Raw genomic sequence first — 18,167 nt, forward strand, 5'->3', positions numbered from 1 at the left:
GTTTATACAGTTTTATAAAAGCACCTTAACACCTTTCTGATCTAAAACAGAACACTTAAATATTCCAAACCAATAGCAGACCACCCAATACCTTTGCCTGGAAGCCTCAGCAATCTCATCTTTGGAGAGCAGTGTACATAATCTTAATATTATGAACATTTTAATTGTATTTAGATTATTATCTCATGCTCCAACAAAAACTTATTGTATTTAATTAAATAAGTAAAATAATATGGTAGTTAAAGGATAAACAGCTATTTTTGTGTACACATGCAAAGGAATGCAAAGCATTCTTGTAATCCATCGATCAGTGTTTAGTAACCATCTACATATAATGACAAAATTTCAGAATAAGAGCCCAAAGGTTACCACCGATTAACCGAGTCAGGCTCTCGAAGCCTAACGTTCCATTGCATGTACTCTTCAGAGCCCTAAACCTGCATTTCCCCCACATAGGCAAGCATGTGCTGATGTCAATCTGAGGGCACTCCAATGATCCCAAAGAATTCTGATGCATTCTACTTCAGCTGCAGAGCTGGATAGTAAATTCAAGAAAAATAGCCACTAAAAGTGATCTCCACAGTCCATTCACATACCAAAACACAGTAACAGCAAAAAAGACCAATTATTCTTTCTGTTAGACCTAGGATAGCAACTAACTCTTGCTTTTTGTATTACTAATCCCGATCCACCCTGAAAATAGGAGTTATAGAAAAACCCACTGGTTACTTTGAAACAAAGACACATTTATGGTTGATGAGGTCTGAAGTCATCAGGATTTCCTGAGAAGTTTACTACACTAGCTTATGACTCTCCTCCTTTCTATAAAGGACATAACGTGATTCAGCTGTAATTACTAGGTCCAGTCTTGTCACCCTGATCTCACTCTGCTCTATGGCTAGCCCGATTCACTTCACAAGGTGGTGGTATAAATTGCCTGAGCACCTGTTTCACTTGCAGTTCTTGACTCAAGACAATTAGAATTATTGTTGGCTATTGCTTTGAGAGGGAGGTGAATTTTTCAAGCAACGGCCTGCTGCGTGGAGACGCAGCTCACTTCGTACTAGGTGAGGCAAGGATTAGTCTTCCCGATAACTGGTAGCTCTCCATGGTCCTTCGGTCTCTTCTATCGCTTCATTTATCGCGCACAAGTTCACACATTTTTGTTAATCAGTACTGGCAATCTGGACATTCGGTGCTCTTTCCAGTGTACAAACAGATTTCAAGCCTGAATCGTGTTTGTCCTACTTCTCAAACTATTATAACACAGATGAAGAAAAACAAGTTCCAAGAGTAAGACTAACTCCAGTTCTTGATCTCTCGGACTTTTTCCATGTCAGATTAAGCCTTCGATTCTCAGAAAATTGTTCAGTAAACACCTAGTCTGATAATCTTCATGTTGAGTTACCAATAACTTGAGCTTGAATTAGAGCTCCAAGCATGCCACAGCCTAGTAGCATGCCTGTTTGTGAAGTCTAGGGCAACTACAGAACTAGGCAGCAAGTGATGCTTCAAGCAGGTCCCTCATGTCTAAGTAACTGAGGGTCTGAACAAGCCATCTGACATCTAATGTACAGAAAAGGCATACAAAAACAAAACTTTTAAATCATCAGAAGTCGAGTATTCTACACTCACACCAAACAAAGCGTGGAAAATGGCATGTACACAGAACTTCGAGCCAGACTGCAAGCTAGTATCAATCTCATGTCAAGTATCACTTATAAAATGTAAGGTAGTTTATCCCTCTTTCACTAAACAGCATACTATGCCTTTTTAGTAAAGTAAGATCAAGCACCAAGGCAGCAAACGAAGAGCTTCAGCAACTGAAGAGCTTCGGTCGTGCACCTATAGACACAGTGTTGGCAAAAGTATTTCCCCTACAGATGGAACTAGAACAGGAAAACCTAAAATATAGTTTAAACTTCAAAATGGAGTAACATACAGAAATTGCATTACTGCAAGATTTGCCTTCAAAACAGTATCATTATCTGAAAAACTGCTTCATGGTGAACGACAAGACAAAGGAGATACAGCTTCAACTTTCAGCTCTACCAGAGACTCTCTATGCAAGCTTAAGCAAAACATAAATGTTTTGCTCTTCTCCATTTCAGAAACCAGGAGCAGCAAATACCTCTCTTCTCCCTCTCCTGTCATCTGCCTTTTTTGTTTACACTGCAGTACTGAGAGGACACACAGACACGACTTGGTCAAAACACAGTTACTGTCATTCATTTCAACAGGAGTTCCCCAAGATGCTGGTCACTCTCCCTGTCATGCTGGTTACCTCCCTCTTCTTAGTGTCTACAAAGAGAATTAAGGTTTAATTTAAAGAAAGGCTTTTTCACTTACACTAGGAATCAAATTTCTGTTCTGTGAGGCAGAAAGTCCTAGTGTGATGTCTTCCAAAATAAGTTTTTAAAATCCTGTATTACTACTATTTGAAGTGATGATTCGGATCACTGCCAAGACATGATTTCTTAGAACGAATACTTCTTCTGTTTTGTCTCTCGTTTATTTCAATATTACCTTAATCTGATACTACTCGGTATCTATCAGATGCTTCTCATACAAGGGAAAAAGAAACAGACTACTATCAACAATACCTTAGATGACAAAAGGTATGGAAAACACAATCCAGTAATCAAGGAGTGATATTTGCTATGTAATAGAGCTAATCATAGCAATTCACACATAATATATTAATAGTCTGTTATTTATCCCTTTTTACAGTACTCTAGTTTTCCAGTAAGTCCATTTAGGATTACAAACTGCTGCCTGCTTTGACAGTGAGGGACAATGGGACAACGCTCCAGCTCTTGGTGGTGGGGGAGAAATCCACACTGCACAAGTTAACACAAGATGATTCCTACCTTTCATTTCTCATCTACCCTGTAATTCTGCTTTTGATACTGCAACTAAACATAAAAGTTCAGGATATACTTTTGTACCTTGCCCGAAGTTAGAAAACTACCAAGTTCTCAGCCATGGTATAACTTGCAATTCTCTTTTTCTTTAATATTAGCAAGTGAAGAAAATGTAAAAAATGCAAAATTTAAAAAGTTGAGGTAAAGTTATTATGAGATAACACTACTTAAGACTACAACAAAAATTTGAAAGTCTAAGACATAAAAGTAACTGTAACTCAATATGCAAAAGGTCTTAACCCAATACTCTGTTGAAATTAACGAGCACTATTCCATCAGCTTTAACGAAAAACAATTAAGTGTTCATCCACCTACCAGAGTGCATTTTCAAAAAAGCAAAGCAGGCTTTAGAGATAGTGTTTTGAGTCTTAACTTGGAATTTTTCTAATTCATTGTTAAACAAAAGAGAAAGTTCATGCCTTACTAGCTTTTATAAATATCTCCATAGTTCCCTCCATTTTTCACATTAGTCACAAGGGACTATAAATTATCAAATATTGTAAGGTATGGTTACAATAGGCCATCATAGAACAAAGGTGGCCTCCTGGCTCTCTCCTCTTTGCTAGCATTACTCTCAGCATATAGCTCTAGAGAGTTTTATAATGCTTGAGAAACAAACTCTGAACTCCCTTGGTTCAGTTTCTTGCATAGTTACTACTTGATTAACTAGGCAATTTTGATACTGCTACAGTAATAACACAAGATCATCCACTATAATCTTAGTCTCCAGCTGGAGAAGAGCACCAGTGTAAAGAAGGTATCTGTCTTTATAGACAAGGCTTGTAAAAAAACAAATTGCGAACTTACAGGCCTGCTGGGAAAGTCTTGTGATTTGGGGTAGGGGAAAACAGTCAAAGCCTCTGAAACGCCTTCCACACAGACATATCTACAGTACACTGCTCAGAGCACTGGTTTTAGTAAAAACAGTTACTCAGGAAGTGTTTAATCTTTATTAGCTTAAGGTATTGGCCATTACTGAATACAAATATACACCCTCTTCCTCTCTCTGAAAGCTTTTAGATCAGGCATGTCACTACTTTGAATTCCATTCTAAACTTTGAGTATCTTCAGTTAGTAGTCAGCTTGCTAAAAACAATGCTAAGAGTCTATGTTTCTATTTGACAAATACAAAAAAAGTATTTTCTGAGCATACAACTTGTAAAATTTTTGTAGCTTTTTAAAAGCTCTCTTTTTTCCGTGGACCAAAATTATTTAAGATCAGTTGTCCTTGTAAGCAGTACACCTCTCTCTCTTGTATTTGGAGAAGTAAGCCAAAATAGGTAACTACCCTAAGGTTTAGGCACAGGGTTATAATTCTTAGCAAGCCACATTTGTGAATATCTGATTATTTTTTCCTCATCACTTTGAAGAAAAGTCTTGTTTCCTCATCATTAAAAAAAGTATGCTTTAAGCTGGCAACAAGTTGCCAGCCTGTCTTTTCTTAGCATCCCCTGAAGTTAACAAATCACTTTGTAGGGCAAACAGGTCAACTGTTGACTTTACACTTCCTAGAGATATAGCTCTGTATTCATTTCTACTGAGAAGCTGACAACATTGACATACAAAAGACTACAAACTGCCAGGACTTGTCTCCTTCCAAACAGTAGCCAAAGCGTGCACACGGGGAAAAACAAAATAGTTAACGACAGCAAGATATTATTAAAGGATGCGAAGGAATTTTCTTTTTCAGACTGAGCAGGAAGCAAACATGAGACAAATATATCAAGCTAAAATATTATTCCTGTTTTCACTAAAAACCTGCAAATTCATGATCAACATCAAAATGGTTCTAGTATTCCATCAGAACTATTTATACATGAGTCTAAGAAAGTTTATTTCTGTGGATTTTCCCTGCAAAGATAACTCATTCTGGCTTTCCTTTAGGTTTGCAATTTTGGATCTGTAGCACAAATTAGCAGTTAACTGTAATTTACAGCACTTGTTGACACCTTCCAGAGAAGCATTTGGCCAGGCAATATATAAGCTTTAACTAAATTAACGTTACAAGAACTTTCTGTTCTCAAACTCAGCCTTCGGAAAAATCCGTATGCTCAACAATTTTGGTGCTTAGTCAAATAAAAATTGCTCTTTTGAGTGATAAGATCCCAGACAACTGCGTATCTGAAAAAAAAACAAGGAAAAAAAAAGTAGCAGCTAAACACAATGTAGAGTGTAGTAACTTCCTGCAATGGTTTGGCAGACCAGTTTGTTTATCCCAATTCAAATACCAAGTACTATATTAATACACAAAGGCAGTAACTTGCTTTATTTTGAGACACAATCCTCTAGGATCTCATCACTTAAAAATCAGCAGCATTATGTGACTAAGCACCAAAAATGTTAAAAAACAAACATACTTGCACAGATGTTAAATACCAATGCAATGCAAGGTATCTTCAATTCTTACAAAACAACATAGAAAAGATTTAAGATGGACTTAGAATGGCCATTGCACTTGTTTTCAAGTAACACTGAATATCAAAGAGCAAGACAAAGGGTAGTAACGCGTTTGCATTTTTATACTGCCTTTCAGGCATGGTCATGTATTACGTTGCCAGCAGCAGTTGAATGAGTTACTAGTTGTACTCTCCCTTTTAATCTACTCCCACCCTCATCTCGTCATGACTCACTGTTCACTCCCACAGTCTTACCACAGATTACTTGCTTCCACTCAGTACTAAGAATATACTTCTTTTAAAAGGCCAAGGAAGGACCAAGGATCTAACTGCTTCACAGATGCAGTTTAGTGAACAGCCATGGAAGCAAGTGAAGAGGCTCAACCATGGAGACAGTAATTTCTGACAATAAAGGAGAAAGAAAATACTGGAACATGCAGCTTCAGACTGGATCTGCTGTTGACACAATAAAGTGTTTAACCTTCCAAGAGCCTTGTGCACCTTAATACTGGCAGCTATCCTGCATGGACATAGGAGCCCTAAAAAAACCCAAACAACCCAAAAAAAACCACAAACAAACAAACCCCACAGGAATAGCCCTCTAAAGATCCAAAAATGATACCTACTGAAGCAGGGCAGAAATAAGCAGAACAAGATTACGCTTACAGGCCTGCTCCTAGCTAACTGGATAATGTTTGTCATACAGCAGTAGTACTTTGACTTCATTAGCCTAAAGATAACAGGCGCTGTTTTGAAATATGCATCCATAACTTGGACACATTTAATTGTTTATGCAACCCTTGAACTTGTACCTGAACCATTCTTGGGGATAGTCCATGCAGAAGGTATTCATGTCCATCTCAAAGATCGGTCTTTTCTGACTTGATGAGGAAATAAACACATATATTATTGAAGTATGTAATATAATGTAGTGACATGTAAAAGAAAAGAATACTTCAAAGTTTCTCTGATTCAAAATACTTTCAGTGTTACTGACCAGAGTTCAAAATTACAACAGAATTTTCTGTGGTAGAAACATGAAGTAGGTAACAGTGGCTTGACAATACAAAGCTAGGATGGATAACTGCAATCCTACCTTCTTGAAGAAAAACAGCAAAATTGCATGCTTAATCTCCTTTCTTAAAAATCTGTCAATAATTTATCAGCAAAATAACTGGATAAATCCATTTTTGGTAGTTTGTTTTGTTGCATTTTTTTTATGATAGAAAAATAAGAAGTGGTACATCAAAAGTACAAACTCTCCTTCAAATAAGTGAATGTGAACACACAGCTCCTTGGCACTATATAATAAAATCGACTGAAGTGACAGACTTGGGGAAAAGCATGAGTTCAATCAGCTTCTGCTGAACAGCAATTCTGCTATTGATATATCCTTTACATGGAAAGGTAAAGTACCATTAATGTCCTCCTGAAATGATTGAAGCCGCAATTCAATAGAGAACTTGGACTAGTCATGGACTTCTCTAAAAAGTTCATTATCAGGAAACATCCATTTTAATTACCCTCCTAAAGACTGTGGAATTCAGCCAGAGGACGAAACCTTAGTAAGCATATAAACATTTTAACAGAAACAATTGTACTTCAACAGCCTGCCTTTTTAAAATCTACTTAATTTTTTTAATTAGATTGAGATATTAGTAGATGTGTTAAATATTCCTACTCATAGCAAGTAGATGAAGCATACATTTTCCTTGCAATGTTCTTTACTTTAAAACATATGTTAAAGAAACTCTATGCTATAAGTCTGAGATTACCTTGTGTTATACACTTGAGTTGTCGGTACTTCAGAAGGTGCGTGGGACCTTCAGATTCATTCCTCCTCTTATTGTATTATGTTGGAGCATTCCTAACTCTCCTCCTGTCACATTTAGATGACCTATACTCAGTATATTTATATTAATGTATATACTATATTGAGTAATTTGGAGAGGTTTGGTTTTCTTCATGCCATTGTCAACTTCATTGCATTACTGGTCACTGCAACAGGCTCCCCAGGGAAGTGGTCATGGCATCAAGCCTGTCAGAGTTCAAGAAGCTTTTAGGACAATGCTGTTAGAAGGACAATGCTTTTAGTCACATGGTTTAGTTTTAGGTAGTCCTGCAAAGAGATGGAAGTTGGACTCGATGACGCTTACGGCTCCCTTCCAACTTGAGATATTCTATGATCTACTTTGAAGTTAAAGAATGATAAATCCATGCAGTCATTAAGCAGAGAAAAAACCCTATACAGAAAAAGGTACAACACATTAACACAAGCATGATAGGGAAAATACTACTGGTAATGTCTTTAAACCACATCTGTTCAAGAATGCTCTTTAAAAAAGAGTAACTTTTAAGTTACTCTAAGTAAGCGACACTATAGAATAAACTATTTTCATGCATGATCATTAAGGGAAGAAATCACCCCAAAAGAACTGTATTATATCAAATCAATTATTGATTCCCGGTCACACAGACGTTCCTTTAAAGTGCCCAGATTTTCTTCCTCTCATAGTACAATAGCACTCAAGCTTCAAGCAAAAGTAATGCAAAACTGCAGACCACAATATACTGTAACACGAGATTATCTTTATTTCAAAATTGTACAAAGTATAAACAAAAGATATAATTACACTGAAGTAAACCCTGCTCTTTAAGTATCTGAATACTTAAGCAACGATACTGCCATCAAAAAATGCCTTTATTATTTCTAAATCAACTCTATCTTATGGAGCGATACATCATGAAATCAATTGTTGTACATCTAGGAAATTTACCAATAGAGCTCTCTTCCACCGGGGTATACACTTTGATCTGTCTCATGTGAGTGTCTCTTCCGTTTTGGTGATTAGCTAGAACAGCAATCTGTATCATAAATGTGCGAATAGGTTTCTTCTGAGTATCTGTTAAAGGAACATGAATCCAGCCGCTTGGTTCCACTAATTCAAGTTGCTGCCAAAAACAAGAAAAAAGCACAACATTCAGAAATGGTTAACATACTTAATATAAACCATCACATATTAAATTTATTTAATAGAGTACAGTCTTGCAAATCAGATTTTGGTTTTCTTCAAATGAATTTGAAATAGTACAGTTGAATACCCATAGCTAATTTACTGCTGGTGTAATTGGATACAAATTAATTCGGTTGACTACAGCTGTGTTTGCTTTTGCCTTTCAGAATCTACTCTTCATTTTGTGCCTTAAAATAAAAATCGATATAAAAAAATACAGACTTGAGTATAAATTCAAGAAAGTCAAAGCAGTACTATTTGGATCTTGTTACTGAAGTACACTGCTCAAAGACGACAGAAAACATCCCTCAAAGTTAAACTGTTTTACCTAGGCACTCTGAACTAAAATATGCTAGAATGACTTACGTAGGAAACCAAATCCATACAAAGTCTGGGTTTTGAGAAATTACTCAGATTATTAGGGGGGCTGGGGACAAGAAGCAGGAAGGTGACAGAGGGAAAAATACAGAATAACTCACAGACTTCACCTCACCTATGCATCAAGACAGATGCCTGGCCAATTCATAATTGCTGCACAGCCATTTGATCACATTCTAAGGTCCATTTTAACTTGACTTTTATACAACAAACCAAGCGTAATACGACTTTTTTTCTTTTTTTATTTTAATCCTACAGAAACCAATGTCAAAGCAAGCAAATAATTGCATTTCATTAACTCTTAACCACATCACTGACACAACAGCATGCTAAACTCAAGCTAGATGTTATGCAGAAGTGTAGCAACAGCTTTGGTTTAAAGCTGGTTGCCCAACTTCAAAGCACAGCTCAAAACACATGGAAGAGCACACAAGTAAGCGGAAGTCTTGGGGGGAGAAACACAAAACAAAAACACAAAACCCAAAACAGTCATCCACAAGCAAGTGGATTTCACACAGCTAAGCAAACAAGACTGCTGTTCTTAGCAGTCAAGTTCCACTGAAGAAGATCCATGCTTTGAGCAGCTCAAAACTCCCATCTTTCTCCTGAAAACACCGCATGACAAACATCCTGTCAAATGCCTCGTCTTTGCTAAAGCTTTCAAAAAACCTCTCTGAGATCCACTGTTTCAGAGGCAGCAAACACCCTGAGGGAATGACTCAAGAAGCAAGTTAAAGTAGTCAAACTTTTTTTTAAGTTTAAAGAGACAAAATAACTCACAACTTTACCTTAAAAAAAAAAAAAAAAGAAAGGAAGATAAAAAAAGCCCAAAACTCTCCACTGGTGCCAGCTTCCCCAACAAATAATTTCCAGAGCATTAAATTCACTAAACCTTAGCAGCAGCAAATCTTTTCACTCTCAGCACTAGACATTTCCACAAACACACATTCACTTATCTGTTGCAATCCTGTCCCTTTCAAAAAACCTACAAATTTTTTTTTTGCATAGGAAACTTCAGGTAATGGTTGGCTTTACCAAGTGATAAAAATTATGTGCTGCTGAAGCGGCTTTACAAAAGGGAAATTTATCATGGTGAAGTAGTAGTCAACGGTTCGAGCAAGTATGCTTTCCATCTCCACAGTGAACAGAAAGGATGAGGATCCCAGTAATATTTTATTCAACTATCACTAAGGTAAAGTGGCCATGATTTAGAAGAGAATTAAAAGGTTATTGCTAATTAAAAAAAAAGTACCACCTTCTATAGGTTGACATAATTGGTTTCAGACAGATCCAATATAGTTCAGATTTGCATGCATTGTTGGGACAGAAACTGCAAAGAGCGAAATAATGGCTCTCCAGAGCCAAGAGAGCTACCAAGGGATTGGCAAAATTGGACTATTTGCAAAAGAGGAATTTGGATGCTTACTAAATTCACAGAGAAAAATCACATCTTTTAAGATAATTATCAGGATCAGAAAGGTAAGCACTGGAAAGTTTAGAGTTGCAAAGGTAATTTTGCTAATGTAATAACATACTTGTGCGTCATTACATAAACTTTTGATTACATATTAATCAATGCTGTGTTTCATCCCTGATCAATGGGAGGTGGTCATATGCTTTATTTATAGTATGTTGTTTTTCAGTCCTGCTACAAAGGCAAACAATTTCTTCACGAGCCTTTCTGCAGAGATGGGACAATTCCTACAGCTGTAAAACAGGCAACTGAGGTCTTAGATTAAAATATTCCCTAGTCCCAGAAGTCAAATCTCACACGCTCTGAACCTGATTTTCACTGTCCTGATTTTCAATAGTAACAGTATTTTACATGAGATTTAGCTCCCATTGAGTTCACTTGCAGTTGTAAGTGTCTGCCTTTCTGCAAATTGCTAAGAGTTCTCAAACTAGCCACTAGAACACACACTATGAGCAGCCACCTAGGAACAGTTATTTGAATGCATCATGTAAAAAAACCATGACTAAGCACAAACTGCACACAGTTCACAAGCAGCATCCAATTGTCTTAGCCACAAAGCCTTTTTTTTTTTTAAATCCTGAAATCTCTGCTTCACTTACTCAACACGTTCCAAATTCTCTACTAGATGAATACACATCCTTTACTGTACAAATCCTGGACTCATCTCAGAACAGACTCCTTTCCCCATTCCAAACAGTTGCCACGTGGGCAAAACATGCAACACTTGTGATGAAGCTGCAGGCTATGTACTACAATGTATTAAGCGCAAGAGATCTGAGTTAGACTTAAACGTTTGAAAAATGTGAATTCTTGATTTTTGCCCTCTAAACATCACTGTACTGCAACATTTTTTGAGTCTAACTTTTTTTTTAAATTGATGCCTACGTAGTTCAGTAAAATGAAAGTGATTAAAATCTTGAGACCCACTCAACTACTGAAGTTTTAACACAATGAAACCTAACAATTATTATCTGAACATCCACTAGAAAAGGAAGTATATTTTGCCAGTATGATACACACATTTTCTGTGCCCGAAGGAATGGTACAAATCAGACACACACCCGCTCCTAAATTATTCTCCTCCACATCTGTCATGCTCTTCCAGATGAGTCAGACAATTTCTTTTTCCAGAGGGCCCAGGTCCTTCACCAGGGAGAAGGAGCAGGACATGGGAATAAGCACTGGTGGTACAAGACAAAATGCTGACCACTCTCAGTTCAATGTCAGCACCCAGATCCAGCGTTACAATTCCTAGCAGAAGTGGGATGAAATATGTAGCTCTACTCTGCCTGGAGCATTCCCAGTGTGAACAGAATCTAAAGGAAACTTACTGTGAAGTTTTAAGAAATTCCTATTAAGCCCATGCAAATGGCAATCTTTCAAAGCCTTGTAAACTGGTCTGGAAATTTGGGTGGATTTTTACAGGGAGGCAAAAGACACATCCTCAACACAAAGGCTGAACTATTGCCAAATTTCAAATCCTTGCTTCAGAGCTTGGGGGCACCGGAGCATCAAAGGAGGACACCAGAATATTCTCACACAAGCAAAATTGCATACTTTTCCCTAGCCTTATTCTTGGAACAAAACTGCTGTGGCTGAAACTTTCAAAAAAATTCAACCCAAAGCAGACATCTGGCATGGAAAAATGTGCCTGAACAGAATTTTGGCAGAAGTTAAAGTAGCTAAGAGTTAAGCATTAAAATGAAAAGGGTCATGCAACCTTAAGTACAGGTGGCACTAGCAGCACTACCTATAGCAAATACTATATTTTAAATCCATTTCAGTTCACTTTGTGCCAACTCTGTTCTCTGAAAGCATGAGCCACTGTATATACGTGCATACATATATATATGTTTCACCTCAAATCTACAGCATAAGTCCCCTATGAGAAAATACCAGATGAAGTTTTCTCCTGTATTTTTTCCTCCTATGTAGGTCACTACAAATCAGTCACAATTAACTGGCTTCTAGGAAAGTTGTAAGTCAGCTGTATTGCTAATTACCTGAATGAAATTAAAAAAAAAAAAGCAGAAGTTTCTTTCTGTTACTTGTTTTACCAGAAAAGGTTTAAAAAAAAGGAAACAAAGGAAAGAATCAATGCAAGTTCAATATTAATAACTCAGGACAGTTCCTGTGGCTCTAGACTAATCTCACACAATATACTAAAAGCCCAGGGTTTGGCTTTTTTTAAAAATTTGCTTCTAATACTATATTTTTTTTGACAATTGGTAAACAAGAAGAGCATGAAAGTGCAAATAAAGGAATAAAGGGATAAAAATTGAAAAGGAAAAATCACTCACCTGTCCTTTGCTGCTGTTTTATACTCTTATCTATCTCGTCTCCTGCTTTTTCTCCATTGCTTTCTTATTTTTCCTGTCCTCTGCGTACTACAGCTTTACCTATGGACATATACTCTCATGCCTGTAATCCATGTTATTTTGAACGCCAAAGCAGAAATAAGGTTCTCAATGGAAATCTCCTCCCCGCTCAATTTAATAACCCTGTTTCTTCACTTTATTGTATAATCCAGAGGTCATACAGAATTCCATACATATTTGGCAAGGTTACTATTGCAAATAATGGATGTTCTACCATAAGGGATGCAAATCACACAACAAAATCAAAACAAAACAAACAAACAAAAAAATCAAGGCCAAAAGCAACTTGAGGCTACAATTCAGAAAGATGACTGAACACAAGACCAGAGCTTTTAAGAGGAAGCTTGTTCTACACTGGTATTGCTGGCCTCCTTATAGGAAAGGAAATCATTTACCCAAAGAAGGCTTTTCTATTGTACTTAATCCTACTTAAATTGAATATTGACCTCTTTTCCATATTCAGTGACATTTCACTTAAATTCTATGGTGTCTTCAAAGTGTCATATAACTCAGACTGCGATTTCTACTAGGCTTATAAACCCTATCCAAGTTGTTTGCTAGATTTACAGTAGGCTAACATCCTTGAAACAATTCATGACTTTTGTTGTCCTGTGAAGATATCTCTTGTGAAGGTACAGAAAGGAAAAAAAGCACTGTAAGTACTTTCATATTCAGGGTCCTTATGAACACATCCCAGAATGTATGCTAGACAGAATGTATGCTCCTAGACTTCAAGGAAATAAGTTTTTCCTGTGTGCATATAGGAAGAAAAAGCAGCCTGTTTTCTTCCCTTGAAGAAAAAAAAAAAAACACAAAACAAAACCTTCTGCACACATGTACTGACAGAAAGCTGAAAATTACTGCTGCCATGACAGCTTCAGCATGATACAACACAATTCTGAGATGTTGGTACCTCATCACATTGCCATTTAATAATCTGTACTACTAGATCCAAATGGCAACACATATTTCTAGTGGCTGCCTCTAAAACAGGCTGTGAAACCAAACAGCATTTCATTTTACTCCTACTTTTCTCATAAAACTGTTAGAGCTGCTTATTTTTATTTTAGTGATTTAGCCACCTTTGAAATTAAAAGTAGTGGCTAGGCTCTTTTTCACAAATATAATTCTGCCTGAATGCTTAATTAGTTCTTACCATAGTTATAGAAAAAAAAAACTGAGCTTTTCAAAGCAGGTGTTCTCAATAAATAATGTATTCTTCCAAGAAGAAGAAAATTATAAAACTAAGTTCCAGATGAAATAAACACTGTTTTCAGAAAGGAAGTATTTATCAATACACAGACTTTCTCCAAGTTGAATGATCAAATACAGGAAAGGCTTTTCCCTGTTTAGCCATTGGGTTTTTACAGCTATCCAAATATGTTTTCACAACAACTGGCAAGGAGAAAGAAGGTTGGCTAAACTTTCAAAATTCTCTTTCCATAACTGCCATGTTCTACCATATAGCTACCAGGATTCAGAATCAGTAGGCCTCTGCATAATTCCAAGTACTGGAACTGTCAACACATGAAGTAGTAGAGCTTGGGCTTCAGCCATCACTTCACTTAGGAAGGAAGAGAACCAGTTAATAGCAGTGATGCACCAGTTCCAGCAGAAAAATGAAGCATGTCCAAAAGAAACTTCACAAGTTCCAAGTGAGTCAAAGGAGGGACACCACATTAGCAGCTTAACAAGAAACAGAGAAACACGCTCAAAAGACTCACTGTGAAAAGCACACTTCTTTGCTCTAACGAAGCAACGACCACCTAAGGAGGTGGCTCTGTGGTCTTAATCAGTCACCTCCTTAAACGGTCAAGAAATCTAACTTCAGTCCATTAGGTAAGAGAAGTTCTTCTATTCTTCCAAATAGAGTTCCTGAAGAATCTAGAGGAACACAGTCCATCCATCAGGAAGATTCAACTACGGATTTGGGCAGACAGGAGACTAGTTACAGGATAAGCTATATTAGGCAGTGAAACCTGCAAATAGTGTAAATTCCTATTGTATATAAGCTTTTTGTTCAAATGAGCTGAAAGAAATAACTTCTGGGGAGACTGGGAAGATTGAAAGAGAGAAAGGTCAAAGAGATACTTGCAAAAAGTTTTATAGAACCTCCTTCTTCAGGCTATTCTGCTCCAGATTAAAACAGTAAAATTACACGATACCCAGTGTTAGAAAGTTGTATCCGATTAAAAAAAAGACAACTAAACACACAAGTCAACCTAGAAAGAGCAAAGTTAACTGACATAGATTACCAAAATAATTATTTGTTACAGAATATGTATCTGACCCTAGAAGTAGCACAAGTCAACTAGACCACAGAGACTCTGAAAACAACACTTAGAGAAGTGCTCAATCAGCTCAATGTAGCAGGGAAACACTATGAAAAAAGATAAAATATATTAGGCCAAATTTTCGTGAATGCACTAAATTTGACTTCATTTTGCAGAGATCAGTTTTCAACATATCTTGCCAAGTTTCTCTCTGAATCGTTTGTACCCACATAAATAAGCAAATGCATCAAGTGTGCCAATTCACTGTGTTTGTAAGTGACGGTCTATGTAAGTCCAGAACCACCCATCGCTTGTCTTCATTTCACTCATTTCCGAACTGTTGAATGAAGTGGTAAAAAGTCTTGCAAAAATTAATATTCTTCAGAAAACTCTCTGTAAAGCAACACTTCTGCTTTATTATGTCAAGCAAAAGCAGCTCACCATTATCTTGAGGATCTTTCACTGTGAACTTCTGGTAAAAGGCAGACATCTAAAAACTAGAGTTATAGACTCTGATGGGGAAGGAATCAGCTAAGACAACGTTATCCCACTATGAGGATCTCATCCTTTAAAATATGATCGGCCAAGTTTTAAATACACTTGAAAAGTTGCAAAAGAGGAAAGGACTGAGGTGCAAAAAGGATTCAAACCACAGAAGATTTTCTTAATTAAAAACCCCCAGTACTTGGTAAATAGCATAAAACCATTAAATTGGAGGCTAGTGTAATGCTTAGAACTAAAAATACAATGCTTCTATAAAGGTATCACTGAAAACTTGCAAGTAGTTTTTACACGCAACTGGATGGATGCAACAGTCATCCGCAGACAAACCCTTCCCGCATGGTGAGCCAAGGATTAGCATCGATGATACTCAAATAGAGATTCTTATACTGCATTTCTAAATTTTATGTTTGGATTACACAAGTAGCACAGCACACGTTGGACAATGTCAGTGGGCTATATCACATTGCCACCTTGCAGATCACAAACAGGCATGTTTCTGAAGTAAGCAGATGATGTCAATTGAGCTATGATGTAACCTACATTTCATTTAGCACAAGTGATTTACCAGCAAACTTGTGAAACAGCTTCATTGCCTGGTCCATTATGATGCTCTTTAGAACGAGGCGTCCCAATTAGAATTTCCCGATACAGTATAAAAGCGAGGAACCATTTCATTCGATTCTGCTGATAAAACAATGCAATCACTTCCCTCATGTACTTCATTGATTCAGACAGAATTACAGTACTACAACAGGAATAAACTTAGGAAGAATACAGCATTGAACTTTAATCTATGAAACGTTTGACAGGGGAAGTCAGGTTTTGCATTAGTATTGCCCTCATAGTTTGTCTTTGAAATATTCTGGAATCAGATAAGGAGCACGTAAGAGGATAACAATTAAGTCCTAGACATGAGGAGAGTCTCCAGTGATTAAGTATGCACAGAAGACTACTGTCAAGTGGGAGAAAACGGGATGCCATTGCACATGCTTTGGAACACCAAGAATTTTATGACATGGGCTCACAGAATGCTGTCTGAAATGCAGTAAGTGACAAAGAATTGTAAGTACTGATGCCTGCAAAAGGGTCAAGGCTGTGCTCAACTGCCCACATAAAAAATCCTCCTGACAGATGGAAGTCACTTTGGTGGAAGTCCCTCAGGTTGATACACGGATGGTGCAGACATGTGGAGGGGCCCCTGTCCGTGGTACTTAAGCAACCACCCCCCTGCCCATCAAAGAAAAATATTGTCTGCTTTTTTTTTCTGAAAAAAAAATTTTTTTTTCAGAAAAAAAGCAAGCAAAAGGAAAGAAAAAAGAAAAAAAAACAATATACAACAATCCTTGAATACTTTATCCTCTGGAATTTGGCTGAAAACAACCCTTCATTCTAGAAAAATGTATCTACAGAAAGCATCAGGAATTTGTTACAGACTGTTTGCTGGGAAAGTCTCTCTAGAAAGAAAGGAACACTATTTCCATATATGCTTTTTTTTATGTTCTGTGAGGGACAATGCATAGGCAGCTCAAAATTCGTTACAAAAATATGTCTCAACGTATATAATGTTTCAGAGAAGGCCAAAAATGTTAAATAGGCTCTCAAGTTCCATATTTTTGAAATCCTAATTTTGTGTTTAGTGAGGTCACTTAAGCATAAACTCTGTTATTTCAAAGTTCAACACACCCATAAATTAAATCTCATTAGACAAGGACTGCTGTCTGAACGTTTTAAGTGGCAGTTATCCTATCCACTGGAACTTAAGAAAAATACAAAAACCTTCTCCCTGTCCCTTTGGAAAGCAGAGTGATCAAATCAGCAAGTACAGAGTGACAACGTAGTCTAGCATGGAGTTTCATATGTGCACTTATGGAAACAAGGCCTAAAACTCCAAAGCAAACCTTCAAACCACAGCAGGAAGTCATCTAAGTTTAGCTTGGTTTCAGCTAAAACAGATTCCATCTTAACAGGAACCTGCAGATCCAGAAGAAACATTGTCTCCAACTGAAATCGGTCATAACAGCTGTGCAATTTTGGATCTCTGATTCAGTGAAAAACAGTTTTTGTAATTCATGTAAGAATGAGTCAAGAGTGGAGGAAGGGAAGGTGCAGATATCCCAAGCTCATTAGCATTCTCCTGCTGAGACCTATGTCTCATTAACCAGCTGTCCCAATAGACAGGAATGTCATACCTTTGCAGGTGCACTGCTATTAAACTTTGAGAAGACTCCTGGTATCAGGTGAAATCCTTCAGACCTACAGGGACTTGGCTCCAATGTGAATCTCAGTTACTTCCCTTGAGCTTGGCAGATAGTATGCTGAAGCTGAAAAAGCAACGAAAAAATTCTTGAGCTTATGCTGTAGAGTGGTGGCCTGGCTGACAGTGTCAAAACTAGGTAATGCAGCCCAAAACAAACTTTCTGCTTCAGTTCGCCTACTTCTGGTACCTAAGATGTTTAAAGTCTAAGTTGCAGACATATTGGAGCAGACTGCATCTGGACAGTCTGGTCCTAAAAATGAATGGTAGAAAAGCTGCGATTTGCTGCAAGTCTTTAAACTTTCAAAAATTCCAGCATTCCGGAAGAGGGATGAAGGATTTTATTTATTTACTTCTTATTATTTTTTGTAAAAAAAACAGGTTACTATCCAACTAAAATTATGAGTAGCTCAGAGTATTATAGTTGCAAATGGGAGAAATGAAACAGTACATGTAAAAAATAAGAAACACAAAAAATTAATAGAATATATATCCAACATTGCACATTTAGAAAAAAGTAGAAATTGATATTTGTACCTTTTGGGAAGCACTTCAAACACTTATCTCACTAC

The 18,167-nt window shown here is 37.1% G+C and overlaps 1 protein-coding gene across 1 annotated transcript in view; it reads right to left on the bottom strand.

Annotated features, from left to right (window-relative positions):
* Window positions 1-7,950: 7,950 nt before the first annotated feature.
* ANAPC10 (anaphase promoting complex subunit 10) overlaps window positions 7,951-18,167 on the bottom strand; it is a 37,389-nt gene continuing 27,172 nt past the window's right edge. Inside the window, exon 5 of the mRNA XM_086611582.1 lies at window positions 7,951-8,272. Within this exon, the coding sequence (XP_086467708.1) occupies window positions 8,042-8,272 (231 nt within the window). The 3' untranslated portion in view covers window positions 7,951-8,041. The remainder of the gene's footprint in view (window positions 8,273-18,167) is intronic.

Source organism: Tauraco erythrolophus, chromosome 5, assembly GCF_009769465.1.
Source record: "Tauraco erythrolophus isolate bTauEry1 chromosome 5, bTauEry1.pri, whole genome shotgun sequence".
Taxonomy (NCBI): domain Eukaryota; kingdom Metazoa; phylum Chordata; class Aves; order Musophagiformes; family Musophagidae; genus Tauraco; species Tauraco erythrolophus.